We start from the raw sequence: 22404 nt of genomic DNA, 5'->3' as shown, positions 1-22404 counted from the left end.
ATCCTCAAAATGGAAGATTTGCAATTAAGGTAATCTCTGAATTACCTGGATATGTATTAATGAAGAGATAAATGATCAATAACAGATCTTAAAAATTTCAGATTCAGGAGAAAAATGATACAAAACTGTAAAACAACTCTAAATTATGACGAAAGGTGCTAACAGCATTAAAACTGTTACACATCAATTATGTGCAATGTATATAACAGCAGTCTCATATCTGGGACACTGGACAAAAATAAAAACAAGTTTATGTTTAAGGTAGAACTAGAAGGAGAATCCTAAATGTACATGATATGGGTTAACTATAATCGATCATTCAAAACACAGAAGTAGATTTTGTTTTGCTTTGTTTTTGAGAGACGGTCTTGCCACATAATCCAGGCTGGCCTTGAGCTCACTGTGTATGCTAGGCTACCTCAAACTCATAGAGATACTGCTCACTCAGCCTCCAACTCCAACGATTACTGGTGTGTACCATCACACCTTGTCATGCCATCACACCCAGACATATTTCTTAATTTAAGATGCAAGTAGGCACAAGGCCCTAGTTAGGAACAGTATCTGGAAAGCATAGCACAAAGTATTAAAATTTAGGCGCTTTTTGATATGACAATGGTAATAAGCCATGTTAGTATTTTTCTTCCAGGAAACATAATTAATATTTTGTAAAATTAATAAATAAATGAATGGAATGTATGGTAAAATAAACTCCAAAGAACTAAGAAGGGTTCCTAAGAATGACTAAATCAGTATTAAAAACTAAAAAAGCAGGCAATTAATTGTATTTGATGAGGATACTTTAGGTTCATTTATAAATAAATTTTGTATTACTTTTCACAATGTCAAGAGTTAATGACCTTTATCCCAGTTTTGTACTAAAAATGACTAAGAATAAAATAAGAATAAAGCAATGTTTTCTACTAAAGAATGAATAAAAGGGTAATACAGCTTGGCGTAGAGGTCAGGATTAACGAGAATGCATTCAGTCTTGCCAGCTCAAGGACAGACATACAATAAGAGAAAAAGTAACATCCCACATACATAAACCCATGTACATTTTAGGTAAAACTAATGGAAACGGTAAAAGAAGGGATGGTATTGGAATACAAGAGGAACCACAGAGACTAGTTCATTGAGAAGAAAGGTTTGTACTAATATTGTTTAGACAAAGATATCAAGTCTGCATCTTGTCCTCTGAATAACTACTATGAAGACAACAATATGCAATGCATTAATTATTGTAACTGTCCTACTAACCCATTTTGAAACTATTTCACTATTACTTTATCTTTTCTCATTAAAATGAATAAAAAAAGAAATTAAAATGAAAAAAGAAAGAAAATGTGGAAAATGGCATGTTTTATGTGAAAACAAAGCAAAAGCTATAAAAACACCCTTTCATTCTGGATTTACTGGCATGTATAACAACTAAATAATGGGGGTGTTTTGTTTTATAGTCTCTTTTGTAGCGGACAACTGAACACTCTATGGATCTCAGAAATATCATCTGACATATAGGGTAACCCTTATACACACACACACACACACACACACACACACACACACACACAAATAAAGAATAGCTGATTACTTTGCTTTTATCATTGGGGTAAGAAATTTTAAAGTACAAATAGCACCCCACTCCAAGGATATTGGAAAGCTAATTTAAATATGTGCTTTCAATCAAGATACTACTAGAGATTTTCTTTCCTCTAAAGCGAAATTCAGAAAAGGTTAATAGACAAAGACCTAGGTACAGTAGCAGGAATAGTTATTATGTGGATAATGAATTATGCAACAAAATTGTTTTAAAGAAATCTGTTATGTACTGATAGATTCAAGCCAAGCATGTAGTATGTATAGGAAGTTATGTACAAAACTTATATATGACTTGTCAAATAAGTTTTTAATTTGTTTCTCTAAGAAGGGTAGCTGCAACATTAACATGTTTTCTTCTTTTACATTTCATTTTAATTAGCAGATTTCTTCTTTTATTTATTTATTTCTTCTTTTTAAAGTATGTAAGATTGCTTCCCAGCCTTTTGGCTAAGACCGAGTGTAAAAGTATCTAAGAATCTATCTTCCATTATTTGAAAGACATACAGCTTTACTTTTACTTAATTCCAAAATTTCAAAAAGGCTGAGACAACCTATCATTAATGGGTTTTTTAAAAAGGATGCATTGCCCTTTCTGATTCCTTGGCTACCATGACGCCCACGAAAAAGCTTGCGCCAAAGGCAAAGGGGGTTAAAAAAAAAAAAGTAACAGGTCCTGAAGTTCCCCCTTGATCACACGCATCTTGTGGATGATGGAATCTTGGACGCCACCAGTTTCGAGCGGTTTCTCTAGGAGAGAACCAAGGTGAACGGCAAAGCTGGGAATCTTGGTGGAGGGTGGTCACCACTGAAAGGAGCAACACCAGGATCACTGTGACTTCCGAGGTGCCTTCTTCCAAAAGATATTTGAAATACCTCACCACAAAATATCTGAAGAAGAATAATCTGTGTGACTGGTTACGCGTAGTTGCTAGCAGCAAAGAGAGTTACGAATTTCGTTACTTCCAGATTAACCAGGATGAAGAGGAGGAGGAAGATGAGGATTAAAGCTCCTTTGTCTGGAATATTTTTTATTGAATAAAACTTGGGAACCCACCAAAAAAATTTAAAAAAGGAAGCATCATTTTTCTGTATCTTGTCCCACTTTTGAGCTAATCAAGCTCAATCCTGAGTGACATGTACTCAAAGAGGGGAACTGCCTGGCTTTTACAGAAAAGGGCTGCGAGAGCAAGCTCGCCCGGCTCATCCGGCCACTTCTGGGCTGCTGCCCATTTTGACTCCAGGGCCACGGCCAGGCTGTGAGTCAGAGCACGGCCTCTGCTCCCACCTGCTCTCTACTGCAGGCTCCTTCCTTCCTTTCCTGTTCAACACAAAGGTCATTTCCCAAAATGATCACAAATTAGTGGTTTATGTCTTATAAACACCCATTCACTGAGCCCGCGAGGCAACCCAAGAGGCTGGATTTGCTCACAGAAACACTTACTGCAAAATCACACCCAGTGCTCTTTTGTATGTCATCTACTGTCAGGCCTTCCCAGAGCTCAATCAGAGTCAGCCCTTTCTTCTTGTCCACGTCAAACACAGCCTGTGGGAGTCAAGGAAATGACAATGACAACTTCCATCATAATAATTATTTTACAGCACAAAAGACTCTGAAAATCAGCAATGAAAAAAATGTCAACAGTAAGTATTAGAAATAAATGTCAACTCCCTCATCAGCAATTAGTTGTGGAACACTGTTGATGCCAGAAAAATAACTGCATGCTGACTACTGGTGGCAGTTTATTACCATCATTGCCAGCTTCTAAAATCTACTCTCCTCTTGCTAAGTCTAACACTTTTGGTGAAATGTCAACAAGGTGATTAAAAATGATTAGGAGAGGAATAAAAAAGAAGGAAGAAAGGGAAGGAGCAGGGGATAATTGGAAAGAGAGACTCGGATGATGCAAACAGGTTTATAAATGCTTCTGTGTGAAGAATTACAGAAAACAAAAAAGGTGCTTTGAAGTGCCTGAAAATAGTTATAAAAGAATGACCATCTTAGTGCTGAAAGACCTGTTAAATGGTAAAAATTTCCCTTTAAAGCCTAAGGAAAACACACACTCCCCAAGGGGGGAAGATACATCTAGGACAACTGCAAGGATGTCAGCTTGCCCTTAAGTCTTGCAATCTGGATTCTGGCCCACTGCCTCAGGCCACGGCAGCACCAACTGCTACAGCTTAACCTGTGGGAGGGACCTAAAAAGCACCAAATATAACCATCCACCCAAGAATTCTTCAAAAGTTTTCCAAGGTGATTTCTTAGATACTTCCACTACGGGAGGCTCCCTTGTTTCAAGGTGGTCTGTCTGCTGAGGGGAAGTTCGTGTGGTAAGAACTGATCTGCTTCCCAGCAGCCCCAACCCGACTCCTGCAGTCCTGTCACAGCTCTCGCAGCTGGTGTCCTCCTCATACTTAAATGTCCAATGTTCACCTCCTCTGGATTGAACTTAAACTCAGTCATTACTTGCAGGATCAAAACTTTGTTACTTTGCATGGTATGAACTTTGATTTTAGACTACCTTTGAAGTCAACCCCTGAGGTGGCATTTTAAACACTCTCCTGGCTAGAAGGCCAATATCAAGACCCAGCAACAAGTGAAGGGCAGAACGTTGTCATTTAGACTAAACTAGCAATTTCAGCTCTGCTTCACAACAGGTAAGCAACCCTTAGTGAACCTGTCTGCAACTGTAGAAGTGAATCATAAAAACCACTCCCCAAAGCTGCGACACAGTACAAGAATAGCAAGAGCATACATTAAGAACCAGGTCTGGGAGAAGGCAGGGGTGCAGTGCAGGCACGTTCTTACTCCTTACCTCACTGTGCGTGAACCCAAATCAGAAGCAAAATATCACTGGGATGAGAGATACTTGCATTCCCAACATGGCTGGTTTTATTGCAAAATATGATTTAAGCTTAAAAGAAAATACCTTAGCAAACTTTCCTTTTACTTGCTCATTTCTTCCTAACAAAACCCAACAAACAAAAGTTTTGTCTGAAGACATAATATTTTAAGAGAAGAAAATGATTATCCAGGAATGTCTATATAACCCATTAATTGCTTTACCCAAAATGACAATTTTGGGGCCAGTAAGATAACTCAGTGGTCTAAAGCACTTGCTTAGGCAAACTTAGGCAAAACACATACCACGGTTTGATCCCCAGCACCACATGCCAGGCCAGCCCCATCCCCAGGGTGGGCTAAGCCTGCCACAAAAAAAAAAAAAAAAAAAAAAAAAAAAAGACGCAATTTTTTTCTTGCATGCATACTTTTCCTTTATAGAAACTATGTCTGCATTATTGTCAAGTTGTCTTACTTTTTCCTGAATTATAAACTATGGTAAATTTATAAACATGAAACAAGAGAAAAAGCATCTCTGAACTTTGTTATTAAGAACAGGCACAGAAATGATTTGGAAGGAAGATAACTATGAAATTATGAATATAAGCCTTGAGAATGAGGAGGAAATGTATAGCAAATTGACTTGTTGCTTTTTTTTAAAAAAATACCTTTATTAATATATTTGTCTAGGGGCTGGGGAGATAGCGCATTGAAATAAGTGCTTGCCTGGCAAGTGCAAGGTCCTGAGGCTTTTTGGCACAACCAAGAAAGCAAAACAAAATTATCTCACTCTAATTGTCTCCCAAGATCATTCATTAGAAAGGCAATGATTTATTATTTTTTAAAAGAGGGACGTTTACTTTTAAAATATTTAAGGATAATTCCATTTAGTGGTATAAAGTGCAAGCAAAAACCTCACAGAAATTAAGACCAAAGCTTTTTTAAAAGCTATAATAAATTGCTCAACTTCTAAGAATAATTTTGAAACCACTTTGTTTTATAGAAATTACCTTATCACAATATAAGGGGTATGTTATAGTTAGCTAATTAATTTGCTATCATTAGTTAATTATAGTCCAGATGTTGATGAGGAAGGCGTCTTTCATAATTTCATTCTAACATCAGGAAGCAATCAGGGATTGTCCCCAAAGAATCTTTCAAAGGGCAACTTGGAATTTCCCTTGGACTCGACACTGGAGCTTCAGTCCTTTACGAGCCACTGTAGGGCTGGACACACTGCCACTCACCCACTCAGCAAGCGCCTGTAAAGCACGTGGTCTGCACAGAGCACACTGGTGAGCATACAACATTCCTTTTCTTGAGGTGTTGAAAATTCAAAGTTGGCTGCCCAGAATTTACTCAGTTTTGCAATACAATGTCACCTCTAGTTCAGGCTCCAGTTATCTTCACACACTAATGAATTATTCCATTGCTGACTTCTCGTATAAGCTCCAGATCCAAATTTCCAAACGTTAATCACTACCTCTCACTGGATATCCTCAGAATATCAAACTGAGAATGTTGAAATGAACCTGTTCTTTTCCTGGTCTTCTTACAGTCTTGGGCTCCACAAACCTGCAGCAACAACTGACTTGTTCTAGTTTTAGATGTATTACTCCTGGGTACTCAAGAGCCATAAATTTAATTTTACTTTTATAAAAGTAAAAAATATTTATGCTAAATATTTATTTATAAACACATTACATAAGTATTTGTAACCAAAAAACGCTCAATTTTCACAAAAAGGACAATGTTTCTTATAGAACTGATTAAAAATTGGCATTTTATAAGCCTCACTAGCACTTTTTCTGTCCTTGCTGCTGGGGCACCTGGCATGTCTTTTTTATTGTTTTTATCAGTAGCTTGTCTGCACTTTTCTATAATAGGAATCTCTATTTCCAGGATTTCTGCTATCAGTTTTTGTATTTTTAGGAGCACTTTTTTAGTAGCCATTCTAGAATGCAGATTTTCCTCAGTTAGTTGCATCACAGGAGGTTTAATAAAAGCAAAACATTTTATCATTTCACTTTGTTGTGCAAACCAGTAAAATACATGGTAGTTAACATCCATAACATTTAAGATGGCATACAAAAATACCATTGGCCAACTGTTGGCTCTCATAGATGTTGAATATGATGCACATTTTGCATGAAAAATGTCAATTCCAGATTTTATGTTGTTATAAAAGTGAATAATATCGGGCTTTAAGTTTATTTGTCAACAGAATCACTGTGCTACATACTTACATTAACAGAACATTTTTACCCTTTTGGTACATGAGAATAATATATTGAGAGCATAAAATCTAGGTACTGATGGCTGAACCGTTCATTCTCTTCTTGGTAAAAGTTCAGTTGGTAGAGCCTTATTTTTTTTTTCAAAGAGCCTACATAATTTGAGGTTTTATTTTAAAATTCATCAAGAAGTTCCACTGAGCTATACCAACTATCACAGCTAATATTTCTTTTAGTATCTTCAATACATTCCATAAACCTCAAAAAAACTCTATGATTGGTAGGTCAGGTAGGTTTGGTCAGACTGGCTGCTTTTACTTCAGTACCAGGATACTGATTTCAGCATTTAGCTGAAATCTTAGTGTCAGCCAAAATCTGCAACTTTATGCCATATTTAACTTGCTTGTTAGGTATAAACATTCTAAAGCTGTAATTTCCTCTACATAGTACTAGCATCTCATCTGTGATTAGGTGAAACCCAGTAGAAAACATGACTTTAACCTGCTGAAAAATTCATCAAATAAATCTGAGAAAGCAGCTAACTTATTTATCTTCCCTTTCTTTTTTCCAGTTTTGACATTATCAAATTTAAGACAACATACTAAAAATGAAAATCAAGCCAGACTCATAGTAACATGAACAATGGCTCTTCTTGTTCCATCTGTTGCCCACACCGAATGGATATCTTTGTGGCCAGACTTAAAAAGAGTAAAGATTCTATAAAAAATTTAGTGCTTTGGCACAGGAAAAAAGTGACATCATATTTACTATCAGTAGATCCTCAGGACCTGATATATTATTCCCTACAGAGTCATAGATACTAAGCATGAATCCTGTGTGCACTGAATTAAACACTCTTTGTAGTAGGAGACTACCGCAAGGCTGAGTAAGCACCGCTGACTGATGAAGAAACCACAGCGTGCTTAAGAATGTGTCACGTTCTTAGGAGCCATCTGTGGGAGCTGCTAAGAATACAACAGGTCAACAAGTTTTCCTCTCTAGCCAGAAAACTTGAGCATCATCTCTGTCTTAACTGCTGTGTTCTACTCATCATCAAATTAGGTCAAATCCGTCTCCTATATCTCATTCAAATCTCTCTTTTGGTTGTGTTAGAATCTTGATTACTTGTTTATACCAGTCAAGATCTTTCTAAATGGACTCTGTCTCATCTTGTCTCCCTTTATTTTACGAAAGTGTCTGTTTCTTCTAAAAAAAAAATCTAATCAATTTTTCCCCCAACTACCAAAAGTTATGGAAGGATTCCCTACTCCTTTCCTGATAAGAACTACATTTCTTAACAAGCCACCTCTACTCCCCCATTATTTGCCCTTGTCTTTTCTACCTTAGCCTTCAGACTCTAGGTGTGCCCTTGCTCTAAACAGGTCATATTTTCCTAACTCATCTGTGACTTCATGTTTTCTTCCCTTTACCTGAAAGATTTATTTTCTAATTTGTAAAATTCCTGTTTGTCTTTCAAGGCTCGCAACGTGGAAAATCTATCAGCTTTCTCCCCAAGAAAAGCAATGGTACATTTATTGAATGAATGTTTACTGAGACTGGGTCAGGCACCATGTTCAATGTTGGATTAAGAATTACGAATGAAATGAGCAGAGCCCAGGGTTATTTCAACACAACTGTCAGTGCTAACTTAGGACAAGTACAAGTATTCAGGGAAGTACCCAGAAGATTTGTGGAGGGATAGGAAATACCTGCCAGAGGTGAAAATAACATGAATAGCTGAGGTGAAAGATGAGCAGAAATTACTGATCTTTGGGGTTGGGGTAAGAACAATGATTCAGAGAGAATTTCAGAATGGGCAAAGTCCCTGAAGAACATGGTCCAGAAGGAAATGCAATGTATCTCAAAGTACTTTAGGATGGCTGAAGTGGAGAATGTCAAGGGAGGGGAAAAAAAAAGAAAGAAAGAAACTGAGAGCTGAGAAGAAAGGGTACAGGCTATGCAGTGTCTTACAAAACACTGCCTATGATATACTGCACCTAAGAGTGTTCCTTGCTAGCCACTGCTGGCCAGGCTGTCAGTAGCTGTGCTTTAGGTTCTTAATGTAGCATCTAGCATGGATCTCTACTGTGTTCTCTGCAGTATTTATTACTTTAAATGCTACTGATGTTTGAGATCTATCTAACCCTTTGAAATGTGTCCTCCTCCTTTTCGTATCCAACTGTTGGGAACAGTCTAGTTCCAAGTGCTTAAGAACACTTCTAAAATGAACAAATGAGTAAATCAACAGCTTAGATGGATAGAAAAGGTATAAAAGGTCTTTTTTAAGGACAATACCTATAAATAACAATATAAGTTGTTGGGACAGTTAATCTTGACACTCAACTTAGTTAGTAAAGCACGTTTCCAGGTGTGCCTGGGCGGCTCATGGAGGCATGACCCTGAGGATTACATCTGGTTCCTGTCCCCTTCCTCTCTGCGCCTCTTCACCTACTCTCTGCATCCTGGAGCTGAGTTGCACTGATTTCTTCTGCAATGCTCTTCCACCATGATGGTTCTATGTTGAACCCAGACAATCATAGGCTGAACCTTATGAAACCATGAGCCACTTAAGCCATGTTGCCCTTTAAATTGTGTGTGTCAGATATTTGACACCAGCAACAGAAAGCCAACTCACATAGCTGTATCATAAGAAAACACAGGAATTAGATGGCAGGTACCAAAGTTAGTGGTAGTGCACTCTGAGGATAAAATTGTTCTGTGCTAAGGTGGTATGAAACCTCTTTATAACAAAAATGGAACTTGCCAGAAGCTTAAGTGATGGGTAGAATTTCAAGGGCCATAAAGAGGAGTGCGTGATTTTGCAGGCAGAGCACTAACCTTGTAAGAATGAGGGAAAGATATATAAAGGAGGGGAAGGCTTACTTAGGAAATGGGGAAGATCAGACCGGGAAAGAATGTTGCTGAAATTATCCTTACCACACTACTACTTTTGTTGAGAAAACAAGATTGACTATTCTTTCCTATTTCCAAATCAGTAGATCCTCTCAATAAGTTCTTTCTATAGTTTTGGAGGTATTCAAGAAATGGCAAAGACACCAAGCATAAAGGGTGAGATAAAATATTCTATCATTTCTAGCAGGTTAATGGTTAATTTACTGTGTCAACTTCAGAAGTTTAGAGGCTTAACTAAGTAATTCAGTGGGGGGTCAGGGGACTCACTCTGTAAACACTTGAGCCTGTGCAAGAGGAAGAAGGCACAGAGATGGTGTGAATGCTACACTTGCCCTACGCTGGTAGCCTGCTTATAATAAGGGAGGGAAAGAGGTCTGGTCTCCCTTCCTTTTTGCTCTTGCTGCTTTTGCTATCTTTCACCTCCATGAAATGTTGCCCTGTGCCTTGCTGCTCTGCCTTGGAGCAGCTGAGTATGGACTGAAACCTCCAAAACTATGAGCTAATAAACCTTTCCTTCCTTGTCAGGTATTTTGTCTCAGCAACAAGAGAAGCATGTTGCTGAGACTACTAACTAAGACATGGCACTTGTTCTTCTGTAAGTCACGTTTAAGGAATTCCACATAAACAATTTTGAGGAGGTACCATAGGACAGAATATCCTTTAAAACCTAACCCACTTTGAACCTAACCCACTTCAAAGGCCTGCTCTACGTTGCTTAAGGGTTAGTGAATTAGATTACTGCAAGACACTATTTCTATCGCCCTTGCCAGAAGGAGATGAGAAAAAAGAAGAAAAAACACAATACAGATAACTCTATTTTGTGGTTTCATTAAGACACAATCACAAAAAAAGCCCCCTCTTCACTGACTTACAGGAATTATGACAACCAACACCCTAAATTCAAATCTGAGATAGAAAAGTAACTGTAGCAAGTTACCCACAGTGCTTCTCTTCGGTGGGCAGCTTCTAGCTGTGATGCTGATCAACATTTCCTACCTCAGAAGACAAATCCAGAGAGGCTCTCAAATGTTAGTGTGTTAAGGTAGAAAGCATACAAGAAACAGTAAGTTTCTTGGCTCACTGTGAAGCCTGTACTACAATTCACATCCACATGATTAAAAGTCAATTTTGCTTGAGTTTTCTAATGTGAAACCCAACAATTTATACTCATGATTCAGGGAAGGAAAAAACAAACAAACATCAAAAAATATATATATATCACATCCAGTTTGATAAATTAATAGTCAAAAAATAGAAGAATCAATAAAACTTTCCTTGACTATATCACAATGTCAAAGTTACCAAGGAAGTTCAATTTTGTTGCGTATATGTATATTTCCAGAGTTGCTCATGAAAAATTCTATATATAGAAACATTACATGGATGCCTTTTATTACTCATTCTACTCACAAACTAAATTAATCCTATTACTACTGACATGATATACTTCAAAAGGTAACACAAAATTCTAAAATGCCTTTTAAAAAACAATGGCAGACGTTAGAGGAAATAAAAGAGAAAGGCACTTTACCTTTTCTGTAATAATGCGGTTGACACATTGCTTTCCAGTCAGTGGTAATGTGCATTTCTCCATGATTTTATGTGCATTTCCCTGTTTAAAAAAAAGAAGAACCATCAAAAACAGTATTTAGGGAGCAATTCTTATTTAGAATAGGTATAAGTATAGGAGAAATAGCAACTCCCAGAGAAATTGTCTTCAAAATACATGTTGTAAAACCTTTGCACAGCCATCTTTTTACTCTTTCTGCAGGCAGTTTCTGTCCCTGAAATAATTTAGAGCAGATGCCAAGTGAACAGCTAGGCATATACATGTTTTATTTGAGAAATGCCAGGCCACAGAGCTGACCTCTCAAGTCTCTTAATCTTGCATAACCTGATGTAAAATTTCACTTCTAATATGCTGCCATTTTTTCTTCCAGAGAATGATTCTCAAAAATATGACCATGTCTCCAAGTAGAGGAAACATGTGTAGAGCCCAAGTGCCAAAGCACCCTTTAAAAATTACAAAAAATTTAATTTTTATTTGTTATAAAAACAGATACACAGAAACAGTAGTGCCTTGCCTTCCTTAACTGGAACTACAGTTCCATTTTTAAAGCATTTTTTTCTATCAATTTTTTTGATATCCACAATTTAAATATGTTAACCATGCTTATTTCTTCATTAATCAAATTTAGACATTAATTACTAGTCTCTTTGTGATAGATGAGGATTTTATTCTCATATAATCATCACCCCCAAACCCACCTTTATCACTTTCAACTGTTTTAGTATGGACATTTTACACTTGGTAGTTAACTTCATGATGAGAATTTACATTTTTCTTTAGATATACCACAATGGGAAGGGCAGACATAAGGGTCTAGTCTCCAGTATCTTGCTCTAGTTGTGTCAACAATCTAGAATTGCTAAATAGAAACACTAAATTAAAAGGCATGCTTATAATCCCCACTACTTGGGAGGCATACACAGGAGGAGTCCACATTCCTGGCCAAACTGGACGATTTAATGACAATATCTAAAAACAACTTCTTTTATCATTGTGAGATCTCATGATCATTTAAACCTGATCATGGATGGACTACGTATTGTAGCATATTGTGTTTACTTTCTTGCATGTTCCATCTAGAGTTTAGCTGAACTTCAGTTTGCTCATCAGTACAATGTGTGAGCTTATGTAAATGCACATTTTTTTCAGTTTCTTTTAGTCACAGTTCTCTTTCTGCAAACATAAACAAATTAAGAATAGAAAACAGGGTTTTACCCATGAACTTCCTTCCCCAGGCCCACCTACTGTCAATATAAAAGTGGCCGCAAGGGCAGGTCCGAGGACCACAACTGAAATATTAATTCTGATTATCTGATCTTAAAAACATTTTCTTATGATTATGAGTAAGCTCTTTTTTGAATATCAAGAGCCAGCATCTTAAATATTCCCCTTAACATGGAATGTGAACTCAGGACATGCAGGAATCATCTCTTATACATGAATGTTTTTGTTTTTACCTATTAAATATAAGGACACTTAGTACAACACTGATGCTATCTTTTATCATTTCAAATTTCCTGAATTTAAACATGAATTTGTTACATAATTTACACCTTTCCCAAAGTGGAAGCAGACCGACTACACTGTCAGATGTGAATTTCAGATAACTACATTTAGTTTTACTTTATTCCTCATAACCAGTTTACTCTGCAGCATCCTAGTAATCTAAAGGCTCTAGTGTTCTTAAGGCATTGCAAGGCATAAAAGCCATTCAATAACTTTTGAATGAATGTATTCATGAAACAATGAATGGGAAAGGAAAATCTACTGAGAATCTTTGAAAGATCTTTTTTTAAATGGCAACTCTATCACTTTAAGACAGTAAAGAAGGGTGATAAATACATATACGAAGTGGATAGAAATTACCTATATAAACAAGTTCTATGTCTGTGCATCTTTCCCCATAAGAAAACTTAATTTAAAAAGAGAACATCACTTTTATTTCATTTTAAATTATCTATTCTTCCAAGATTTCAAATTTTACATGTCACATAAGCCAAATTAAACAGCTCAAATTAATGATGAATATTTGAACTTCTACAGTTGTCAGATCTTCTTACATTTGATATAATTTAAATAAGGCATGTCACAATGAATTCCAAGGCTGACTTCAAACAAAGTGAATAATCTATAGACCTCTGAAGAACATTTTCTGTAGGGAGCTCTCACTTTGTTCTCATTATTTGAGAGCAAGATCTACATCTAGTGTGAAAGAAACCACTTGGATTTTAATGAACAATGAACTCTATTTTAGGGGGAATCGTGAATTTCAACTGACAGCATTAATTGCACCCTATCAATAGAGACCTTATGAATACATAATATATCATAGTGGTAAAGAGTAGGGGCTGGAGCCAAATGTCTGTGTGCAACACTATTTGTGCAAGATCCATGTACTTATGATTCCTTCTCCACTTTAATTCACAGAGTCATTGCTAGGCTTAAATGAAATCCAACTGTCAAGTACTTAGTAATAAATGTTAGCTGGTATAAATATAACTTAATATACACAAACAACAATGGAATTCATTGTGAACTTTTGAATCCTTACATGAAATCTGACAGAAAATGGCCTAAACAAATACCTCAGATCTACAAAACTAATGAAAACACAATATATATTTGGAGGTAATCATACGGCTGGCCTTGCAAATTGGCACCAAGTGTATTCTTGCAGTTAGAACAATGTAGCTAGATGATTCCAACCACATTTAGCTCCAAGACATAACAGAGATAAAAAAAGAGAGAGAGAGAGAAACTGGAATTCATAAAGTTTAAGTACTCAACAATGGGTTCACTATGAGGCTACAATATGACTAACTCCCTCTTTATCACTCCATTCTCACCATGCTGGGCTGAGCCTCACACTGTGCCTTGGCAGTTGCATATATTCATGATTTATGAAGAAGGCTTAATTGCTGAGTTCTCATTTAAAAATAAATCCTAATAGGAGTGAAACAGTAGAGCAAAGAATGCTACAGGTGGAGTACAAAGACCAGAACTTCACTCTTTAACAAATTCCCTTAAATTGTAGTTTTCTCTTCCTATGTACTTATGAAAATCAGATTAAATTACTAATAATAAAATAGAGGGGATTTAATCTATGTACAAAAAAATCCAAGGTTATGAGGTCTTGTTCATCCTTATTCTGCTTCTTTTTTTTTCTTTCATCAATAAGAGATGTCAGAAAACACAGAGGCATAACAAAACGTGACTCTTGGTTTCAACATGTTATTTGTTAACATCACAAAAACCTTGTTGAATACCTAAATCTGCCTCTTGTGCCTGCTCCTCAAGCTTTTCTTTTACTTGTTCAACGCATATAGATCTCATGCAGGATTTTGAGTTCTTCACCATTTTAAAGTGATTTAGCATTTTGATATTATCTCTTATGTGCTTCATCATGATCCCTCTTTAATTCTTTAGATGTCTGAATGAAATCCTGGCTGTACATTCTGCCAGTAGCTCTGGTTGAAGTGTGATAAATATCCCTGCTAACATAATAGTGAGTCTCATGTTATCAAAGCGCACTTAATTCCAAATAACCAGCTGTGTTTTTTCCATAGCAGAATGACTTTTCCACTTGATGTCAACATTTCATACACCTGAGGCAACTGAGCATTTGTTTAAGATGTTGTTTTGATGACACCCCATTTCATGCTTATCTTTTCTGTACTTCCTAATGTGTCTGTCTGCAATACTTGTTGCCTTTCATGCACCTTCTCTGAGAAAGCCCTAAGGATCAACTACATAGGAGACCCAATTCCTGGGAATTGGTTGTTTTTAAATGAAGTAATGCCTCAAGGTTTTATGTTTCCTGCTACCTGGAACACACACCATCTCATATCCTGTCACCTCAAATTCAATCCCAACATATTTCCTTAGCTTTAGGACTTGGCTCAGTGTCACTTGCCCTGAGCACATCTTCTAAAATGTGTCTATCTGATATCTTGCTCCCATGCCCCTGGACCATTCCTTCTTCCACACCACATGGGATGTTTCAGTCACTGACTACACATCACTGTGCAATAGACTCCGAGTTGCTGAGCCCTGAGACTGTTCAGCTTTGAAGCTACAACAGGTAACAGACCCCTGGAAAATCAGTGCTCAATAAGTGGTGCGTGAACATTACATTTCTGATTCAAGTAGTTCTGAGAGCTGGAGCTTTAAAATGCCACATGACTAAGTGTCTGGGAACGACCTAAGGCCCTTTCTGGTTCTCAGGTGTGTACATGTATGTTCCCAGCAGCTTAGAGCTCACTGGGAGAAGCAAAGCTAACAAGAATACAGGAAGTGGAACACAAAACTTTGGAGAGACAGGTACAGGAATGATCAAATGAAGAGGTAGGAGCAACTCAGGACTGTGGGAGGCTAGATACAAATTTAAAAAGAGACAAAATGAATTAAAGTTATTTCACTTCTTCTACCTGCTTATTCCTAATCTCCAAATGTGTCATAATCCACTGATAGCATAGACTATAAGGGCAGAACTTGGCAAGAGAATGTTTAATTCTTTGCTCAAAACAAGGAAGCCAATATCACATCTGACTCCTAAGTTGCTAAAATATCAAAGAAAGCCTAGCGGCTTCTATCCCTGGCTCCTTCCTTCGGTCCATCCATCTTAATGGTTCAATCAAGTGGAATATTGTCTGTACACCCTTGAGCCACACACAGTTATACAGTACTGGGGAATAGTATAATACAAAAATGCATGGCTGTCAGTTCACTGTGATAATCAATGTGGTATATAGAAAAGTAGAATTTGTTGAATAAACAAAATCAAGCTACACAAAATACAAAATAGGAAACTCTGCTCACACAGAGTTTATCCTCACAAGGTAAATTCGGCCTTTCTATAGCATTTGCTCAGTACAGATTCTAGTGATCCACACAGAACTTCAGCAGGGAGGCCTGGCCAATGTAGAGAACATTTGCTACTGGAAAAGATTTTTATATGTGGATGCAGTAAGAACTTGTGGTTACAGGGACAGTTTTAAGGGAAATACTAGGCAAAAGAGATAATGAATATAGAAAACAATTCCCTGAAAATAATCTTCAGTGATTTGAGATCTTAGAATAGATTTTTTTTCCTCAACATAAAACAAAACAAAACAAAATTTACCGTAACATGGAGGATGCTTTTCTCTGTGAAGTCTGCATCCTGTTGTCCCTGACCTTCAGGGACGAGGAATTATTTTCTCTTTCTACTGATGAGTTGCTGTGGTGCCTTACAAATCTTCTCTTAGCACTAGCTTTCCTTCCATTTTAAAAAATGTGGCTATTCATGCCCATAAACTCCAAGTTTAAGTAGAATTTAAAGTTATTAGCTTAGTTAAATTCTGTAATGTATGTTTAAGAGATTTAATGGCTTGTGAACTGTTACGTCTTTTCTTTCTACATGGCAACATTTTACTTTTTGCAGGGATTTCCATCATAAAGGAAAAACCAAACATGAGAATTTCTACTTTTTATATTTTGGCAGTGCTGGGGACGGGAGCTAGCATCACACCCATGCTAAATGCATACTCTTGCAAGGAGCCGTACCTCCAGCCTCCCAAATTTCTCTTTTAAGGTATTTTTTTTCCAAACAAATTCTGACACATGATCAGTCTAACTATATAATAACATAAACTATATAAGAATGACAACTTTTAGGAATGAAAAAGAATCAAGCCAGCTGAAACTATTGTCAATTATGAACTGTCGTAACAAAGGAATGCCTTAATATACTTTTTAGTGTTGTTGAAAATTATCGCAGGAATCTTCCCAAAGAAAGGATATTTTAAACATTATTAGCTTTCATAGCACATTTGGTATAACATAAGATTAATAATTGTCTAATAATCTTATAATTCCTCTTCATAAAAGTAAAAAAGATAAAATACCATTCAAGATTTCTGAGACCTGTGCCATCAGACAGATTACAATAAATCAGAAAATCATTCACAAAATTCATAACAGTATCATTATGGTTCTCTTTATCCCGTCAGAATGCAGACCTCCTATCTAAATAAAAATAAAATTGAAACCCGTTTTGGGAATGGAGCTCTCATTTATAATTTCAAAAACAGGTTCCCAAGCTTTGCTTGTTTACAATAAAAGGCAAGTATGATTGAATTTCTTTGCTTTTGTGCTCTGAAAGTTATACTCTTAGGAATACAATTCCAGTTTTCAACACTGAGAATAAAACACTTGCTTTTTTAAATTAGTGGTGATAGTTTTTACTAAAAAAATTTAACAAAAGAAAAAAAGAGGTCTGGAGGCATGACACCCAGATTCAGTGTGCTGTTGGCTTGGAGCCTCTCAGAGTCCAGGTTAATGTGGGTGAAAGGCCATCAGGATGGTGAAAGCTGCTCTGCCTTCTGGGCCTATGTGTGGTGAGGGAGTGAATAATGGGGTCATGTGGGGAAAAGCACCGGCAACACAGAGAATGAAAAGTGTAACAGTCTTCAGGAATGACTATGCGTAGAATGTTCCAGAAACTTTGAGGAAGAGTATGTTTGAAGGTAGGTGGATAAGAGGGAAAATGATAACAGAATCACAGAGAAACAAGAGTGAAGTCAAATCATATAGGACAGTAATAAGGTCTTTGGTTTTGAATCCCTGTGAATCCACTGAGGGCTAAGGAAAAAGACAACACAATCTATTTTACATTTGTGAAACTTTGGTCATTGTACAAAGGCAGACTGTGTGTGTGTGTGTGTGTGTGTGTGTGTGTGTGTGCACTTTCATCTAATCCTTCTCCTTTTGTTCTCAGACAAGAAGGCCCTAGCTGTAAATCTCTCTACACACACTGCCCTCCTAGTCCCATTGACCCAGGCTCTATTACTTGTAATACTTCTGCACTTGTCATCTGTGAAGTGTGGCCATCCTACAAGTCTCCCTGCAAATGTTCCACACATCCCACAGAAAGCTCTCGGTTGCACTTCCACAGAAGAACTTGGTGCCCAATTATACACTCTTTTCCCAGGCTACTTGGAGCTGCCTGAAAATAAATGATCATATCTCTCTATCATTTCATTTCCCCAGCGCCTTTCATAATACCTGACACATAGTATCTCTTCTTAACTGTCTCATGGTGGCATAAGCAAGTAAACTAACGTGCTAAGATATAGCAAAACTCTACCAAACTGAAAGACAAAGCATCAAAGACTATTCCTCTCTAGAGGAATGAAAAAAGGTATCTGGAGCTAGAATAAAAATGTAGGAAAGATATGGTGAGGTTCCTACATCACCTTCAGCCAGCCTGGTCACAGATCCAGGTGGACAATACCAAGCAGCAACCATGCACTGTAGGACTACAGGTAAGATGTGAAGGTGATAAGAAGAGATACTCTGTTGGTAAACTTTCAAAACTATCCAACTATTAAGTATGACAATTTATTATGATTATTATAATCACAAGTTATTTTTATTGGTTTGTTCAAGTGACAGTATCTAGAGAAAAATAACTTCAATTCTAATCTTAAAAAATATAATTTCTTCACAGGAAAACAATGAAGAAAAGGTAACGTGATTTTGTTTCTTCACAGTAAAATCTCAGCAGAAAGCTGTCGTAAAGGATTTCTAGTCAATAGTTTGAAATACCTTTATTTTCTTCTATTAGAAATTCCAGTTGAGAAAAAAAAAGATTATGGAGAAAGGGAGAGAAGGAGAGAGAAAGAAAAAGAGGGAGTGAAAGGGAAGGGAGACCGGAGAGGGAGAAAGTAGAGAGGAAGGGGGAGAGAAAGATTTTGCTAAATATGGGCATAATGTTTGGAAAATCAATGCAGAAAAATCCAAAACGTGCCAGGCTTCAGTGACTATGCATCAATATTACAGTAACAACAGAAGGGAAAAAAGAAAGTTTTTTCCAAATAGGTATCATGTTCCAGGAAAGATTTAGATTGGACTTGCATGCTTGGCATCCTTCTCCTTCTGAAATATATTTTGGATGCTTTCGCAACGCACCTCTCAGAGTTCACCTATGCTGGTTCTGTTTCTATTGTTCCACATTTATGCACCACAAAACACTTCCCACTGCTTTCTAAACAATTTATGATAATTTATATTTATTGCCGTTTTTACAACAGAATCATTTCATAGCACACATCTATAACAGAACTCCCCCATGGGGACCAAGCCAAGTGCAAATCCTCCAACTCCATGCTGAGACAACGCTGCATCACTAAATAAAAAGAGGATAAACATGCTACTGTTTTACCTCAAATTAGCAGGACTCAACATGAGAACCAGTAAATTTAAAAACTAAGAATGAAAACAAATAAAGGAAAATGAAAAATGACCTAAAAAGAAGGTACCAACCAATATCAATGTTTCAGATTGGCAGACGCTAAAGGATTCAGGCAGCAATGATTCAGGTAGGAAAGTGACCAGTTAGTATAAAGACACCAACTCAAGAACAAAAAAGAAACACTACATGGCTGTGGTGTTACAGACACCACAGTCCAATCTCAATTCCACTAGGTAGCCAACCTCAGGCAAATGACTTACTCTCTCTAAAGCTCCTTTTATAAAATATAACAATACCTATACTAAGCTATGGGCTTGTACACAGATTGCTTAGTCTCATGCTGACACACAGTAAAATCTTAATAAATGGTAGTATGAAAGACAAAGAGGACGAAAGAAAGGAGGACAATCAGCTCCAGGAGATCAGTAATTTTTATCCAGTTTTGGTCACTGTTAAAGCTAGTCACTGTTAGTACATGACAGACATAAATAATTGATTTATCAAAGTACAATATGATACCTTTCAGAGTAAGAACACTCACTATCATCACTTCACCCATTTTAACACTTCTGGAAATGCTAACCCTGGTAAGAAGTCATATTGCCCAAATGAAAGTAAATGTTGAAAGCCACATTTTGTTGTGGTTCTCATTTTGCACACAGTGAGCAATTACGATAATTTTAAAACTTGAGTCAATTCCATTTCTCCCAACATATTTTCACTACCTTTAGAGAAATGAAAGGCTTGACTTTTTTTTTTAATGTATTTAGCACAGGGTCCCACTACACAGATCGAACTTGTAGTGATCCTCCTGTTTTTCAGCCTCCCAAGTGCTGGGATTACAGGCGGACACCACTCTGCCCAGTCTCAATGTCTCAGAGCACCCAAGGGGTGGAGCCAGCGAAGCGGGCCAGGGATCAAACCCTGGTCACTGCATCTTTCTAAGTAGGCTCTTTAATCGCTGAGCTATCTGGCTAGCCCGAAAGCCTTTACTTTTAATCTGCATGCAAGGTAGATATTCAAAGCATACTGAGATTTGGCTTCATGCAAAATAAAACCATTTAGCCAAAGATTAATAAATAACTACCCTTACTGTTATCTTTCTTTCTGAAATGTAAGTGCTATCACCTTGAATGAGTCAGAGTAAACGATAAAAAAAAAACACAATCAGGTGATGTGATGTGCATGGTTTTGGTGTACTGTGAATTTCCAACAGCTGCATTTCGAGAGTAGAGGACACTGTACCTTTGCAGAATGCTCCATGGTGACCACGACTTTGGTTTTGGCACTGGACACTAAATCCATAGCCCCTCCCATTCCTTTCACCATCTTCCCCTGCAAAAAACAGAAAGAGGAAATATGTACTTCTATGTCCTTCACTTCAGTCATATATGGGAGAATAAAATTAACTTGTGGATAACTTGCTGGAGTAATTAATGAGGAAAACTCATTAACCTTGGCTGCTTAGTACTTGAAGTTTTATAATTGAATAAGGACAAGGTTCAGGGTAAATATTGTGATGGCATTTTTATTAAGTGGCTAACATAATTTGGTTGATGACCTATTAGCACTAAGATGAAGTTCAGGATAAATATGGATGAAAGCAGGATAAATATTATTATGTCCTTCTTATTAAGTGCTTAATATGATTTTTGATGACCTCAGCAATAAGACAAGCAGTAGATAAACAATTTAAGAGCATTTTTGGCAAAAATATCACATTGATATCCTAATACCACTGACATCCACCACATCTTTCTTTTTAAACACATTATAGACACCACGGGGTCTTCAACTATATACACTTTCTAAAGTGCTCTTGAATTTCCTCCGCATTGAAATGCCATTAAATGGTAAACCAAGACATTAGAGGTGTTTATCCAGTAATGGTTAACATGAAAGGTATGCCTTTCTAATATCTGGCATTCAACTTGCTTTTGGAAGAATAAAACAAAACAAAATTTAAAAAAAAACAGATTCCTGTTAAGCAAAATCAGAAAAGAGAAGCTGCATTTACAATCTTCTCACTATTACCATTCTACTCTGCCCATTTGTCCGTCCCCTCACTCATATACATCTATCAACCATCTCTTATGCACCGTGCACTTTGAAAACTTCCAATTGTTTATTCAGTACCCTGGTTACCGAGTTGGAAAAGTTAGTGTTCCCAGAGATAATGAAATAAATTCTTGTTCAAGCAAATCAATGAGAAGTGTCTTCTAACACTGAAACTCTTAAAATTTATTTGCGCTTTTAACCTAATTATTCTTTCTGATTTGACAGTAAACTCTTAGAAGTCTCTTTTCCCACAATTTCAGAGCTCTGAAAAGATTAGAAAAGGCAATCAACACCTGATTTTAAAATGGGGTCTTGAATTCCATAATTTCAGAGACAACATAAAGAGAAGTAGGCAAGCAGTATAAAGGAAAGGAAAAAGTAGTCACGATGCTCTGTGTTTAGAGCCTGCCACTGAATGAAATGGGTAGCAGCTGGCAACAAGTGGGAGGGAGGTGTGGAGGATACTAAATGGGTCTGCTTTCAGATATATGAGCTTGAAATGAATCAGATTATATGAAAATGTGAAATTTTAAACTTCTATAAAGCAATGCCTTCATCCTTTGCCAAATGCAACTTTAATAAACTGTGCATCAAGTCCTAACATTTCTGGAGAGAATCCTGATACCCTTATGCTACAAAATAAAGAAAATCGGAAATAAAAACAATGACTGTCTGTCTAAATTATTGCTATAAATTCCGAAGCTAAACATACCCAGGCACTGTGCTGAAAAGTTCCTTTAAAAATTCCAGGATTGTTATGTTGAGTTGTGGGGGACTCAGGTCAATAATTTCTGACATTGCCACTTAAACAGAAGACCCAATGCTATTATGGGCTACTGGACTCTTTTAGAATATTTTGCTGAGTTTACACACCTATTATATTCATTAACGGAACTTAGAAAAAATGGGGTATACCTATGAATGTCCATTTTGTATCTGTGTATTCAAAGTGGTT

General features: G+C 36.9%; 1 protein-coding gene and 1 pseudogene across 1 annotated transcript in view; one reads left to right on the top strand and one right to left on the bottom strand.

Moving 5' to 3' along the window:
* Nucleotides 1-22404, bottom strand: part of Oxct1 (3-oxoacid CoA-transferase 1) — a 158993-nt gene that overhangs the window by 2545 nt on the left and 134044 nt on the right. Inside the window, exons 14-16 of the mRNA XM_004641800.2 lie at nt 20637-20726; nt 11120-11200; nt 3044-3145 (exon numbers count right to left, since the gene is read on the bottom strand). Of these exons, the coding sequence (XP_004641857.1) occupies nt 3044-3145; nt 11120-11200; nt 20637-20726 (273 nt within the window). The remainder of the gene's footprint in view (nt 1-3043; nt 3146-11119; nt 11201-20636; nt 20727-22404) is intronic.
* Nucleotides 2212-2628, top strand: LOC105743621 (annotated as a pseudogene).

The sequence above is a fragment of the Octodon degus genome, unplaced genomic scaffold (assembly GCF_000260255.1).
Source record: "Octodon degus isolate 3935 unplaced genomic scaffold, OctDeg1.0 scaffold00142, whole genome shotgun sequence".
Classification (NCBI taxonomy): domain Eukaryota; kingdom Metazoa; phylum Chordata; class Mammalia; order Rodentia; family Octodontidae; genus Octodon; species Octodon degus.
The sequence above is the reverse complement of the archived record's forward strand: the minus strand, read 5'-3'. Positions and strand labels throughout refer to the sequence as shown.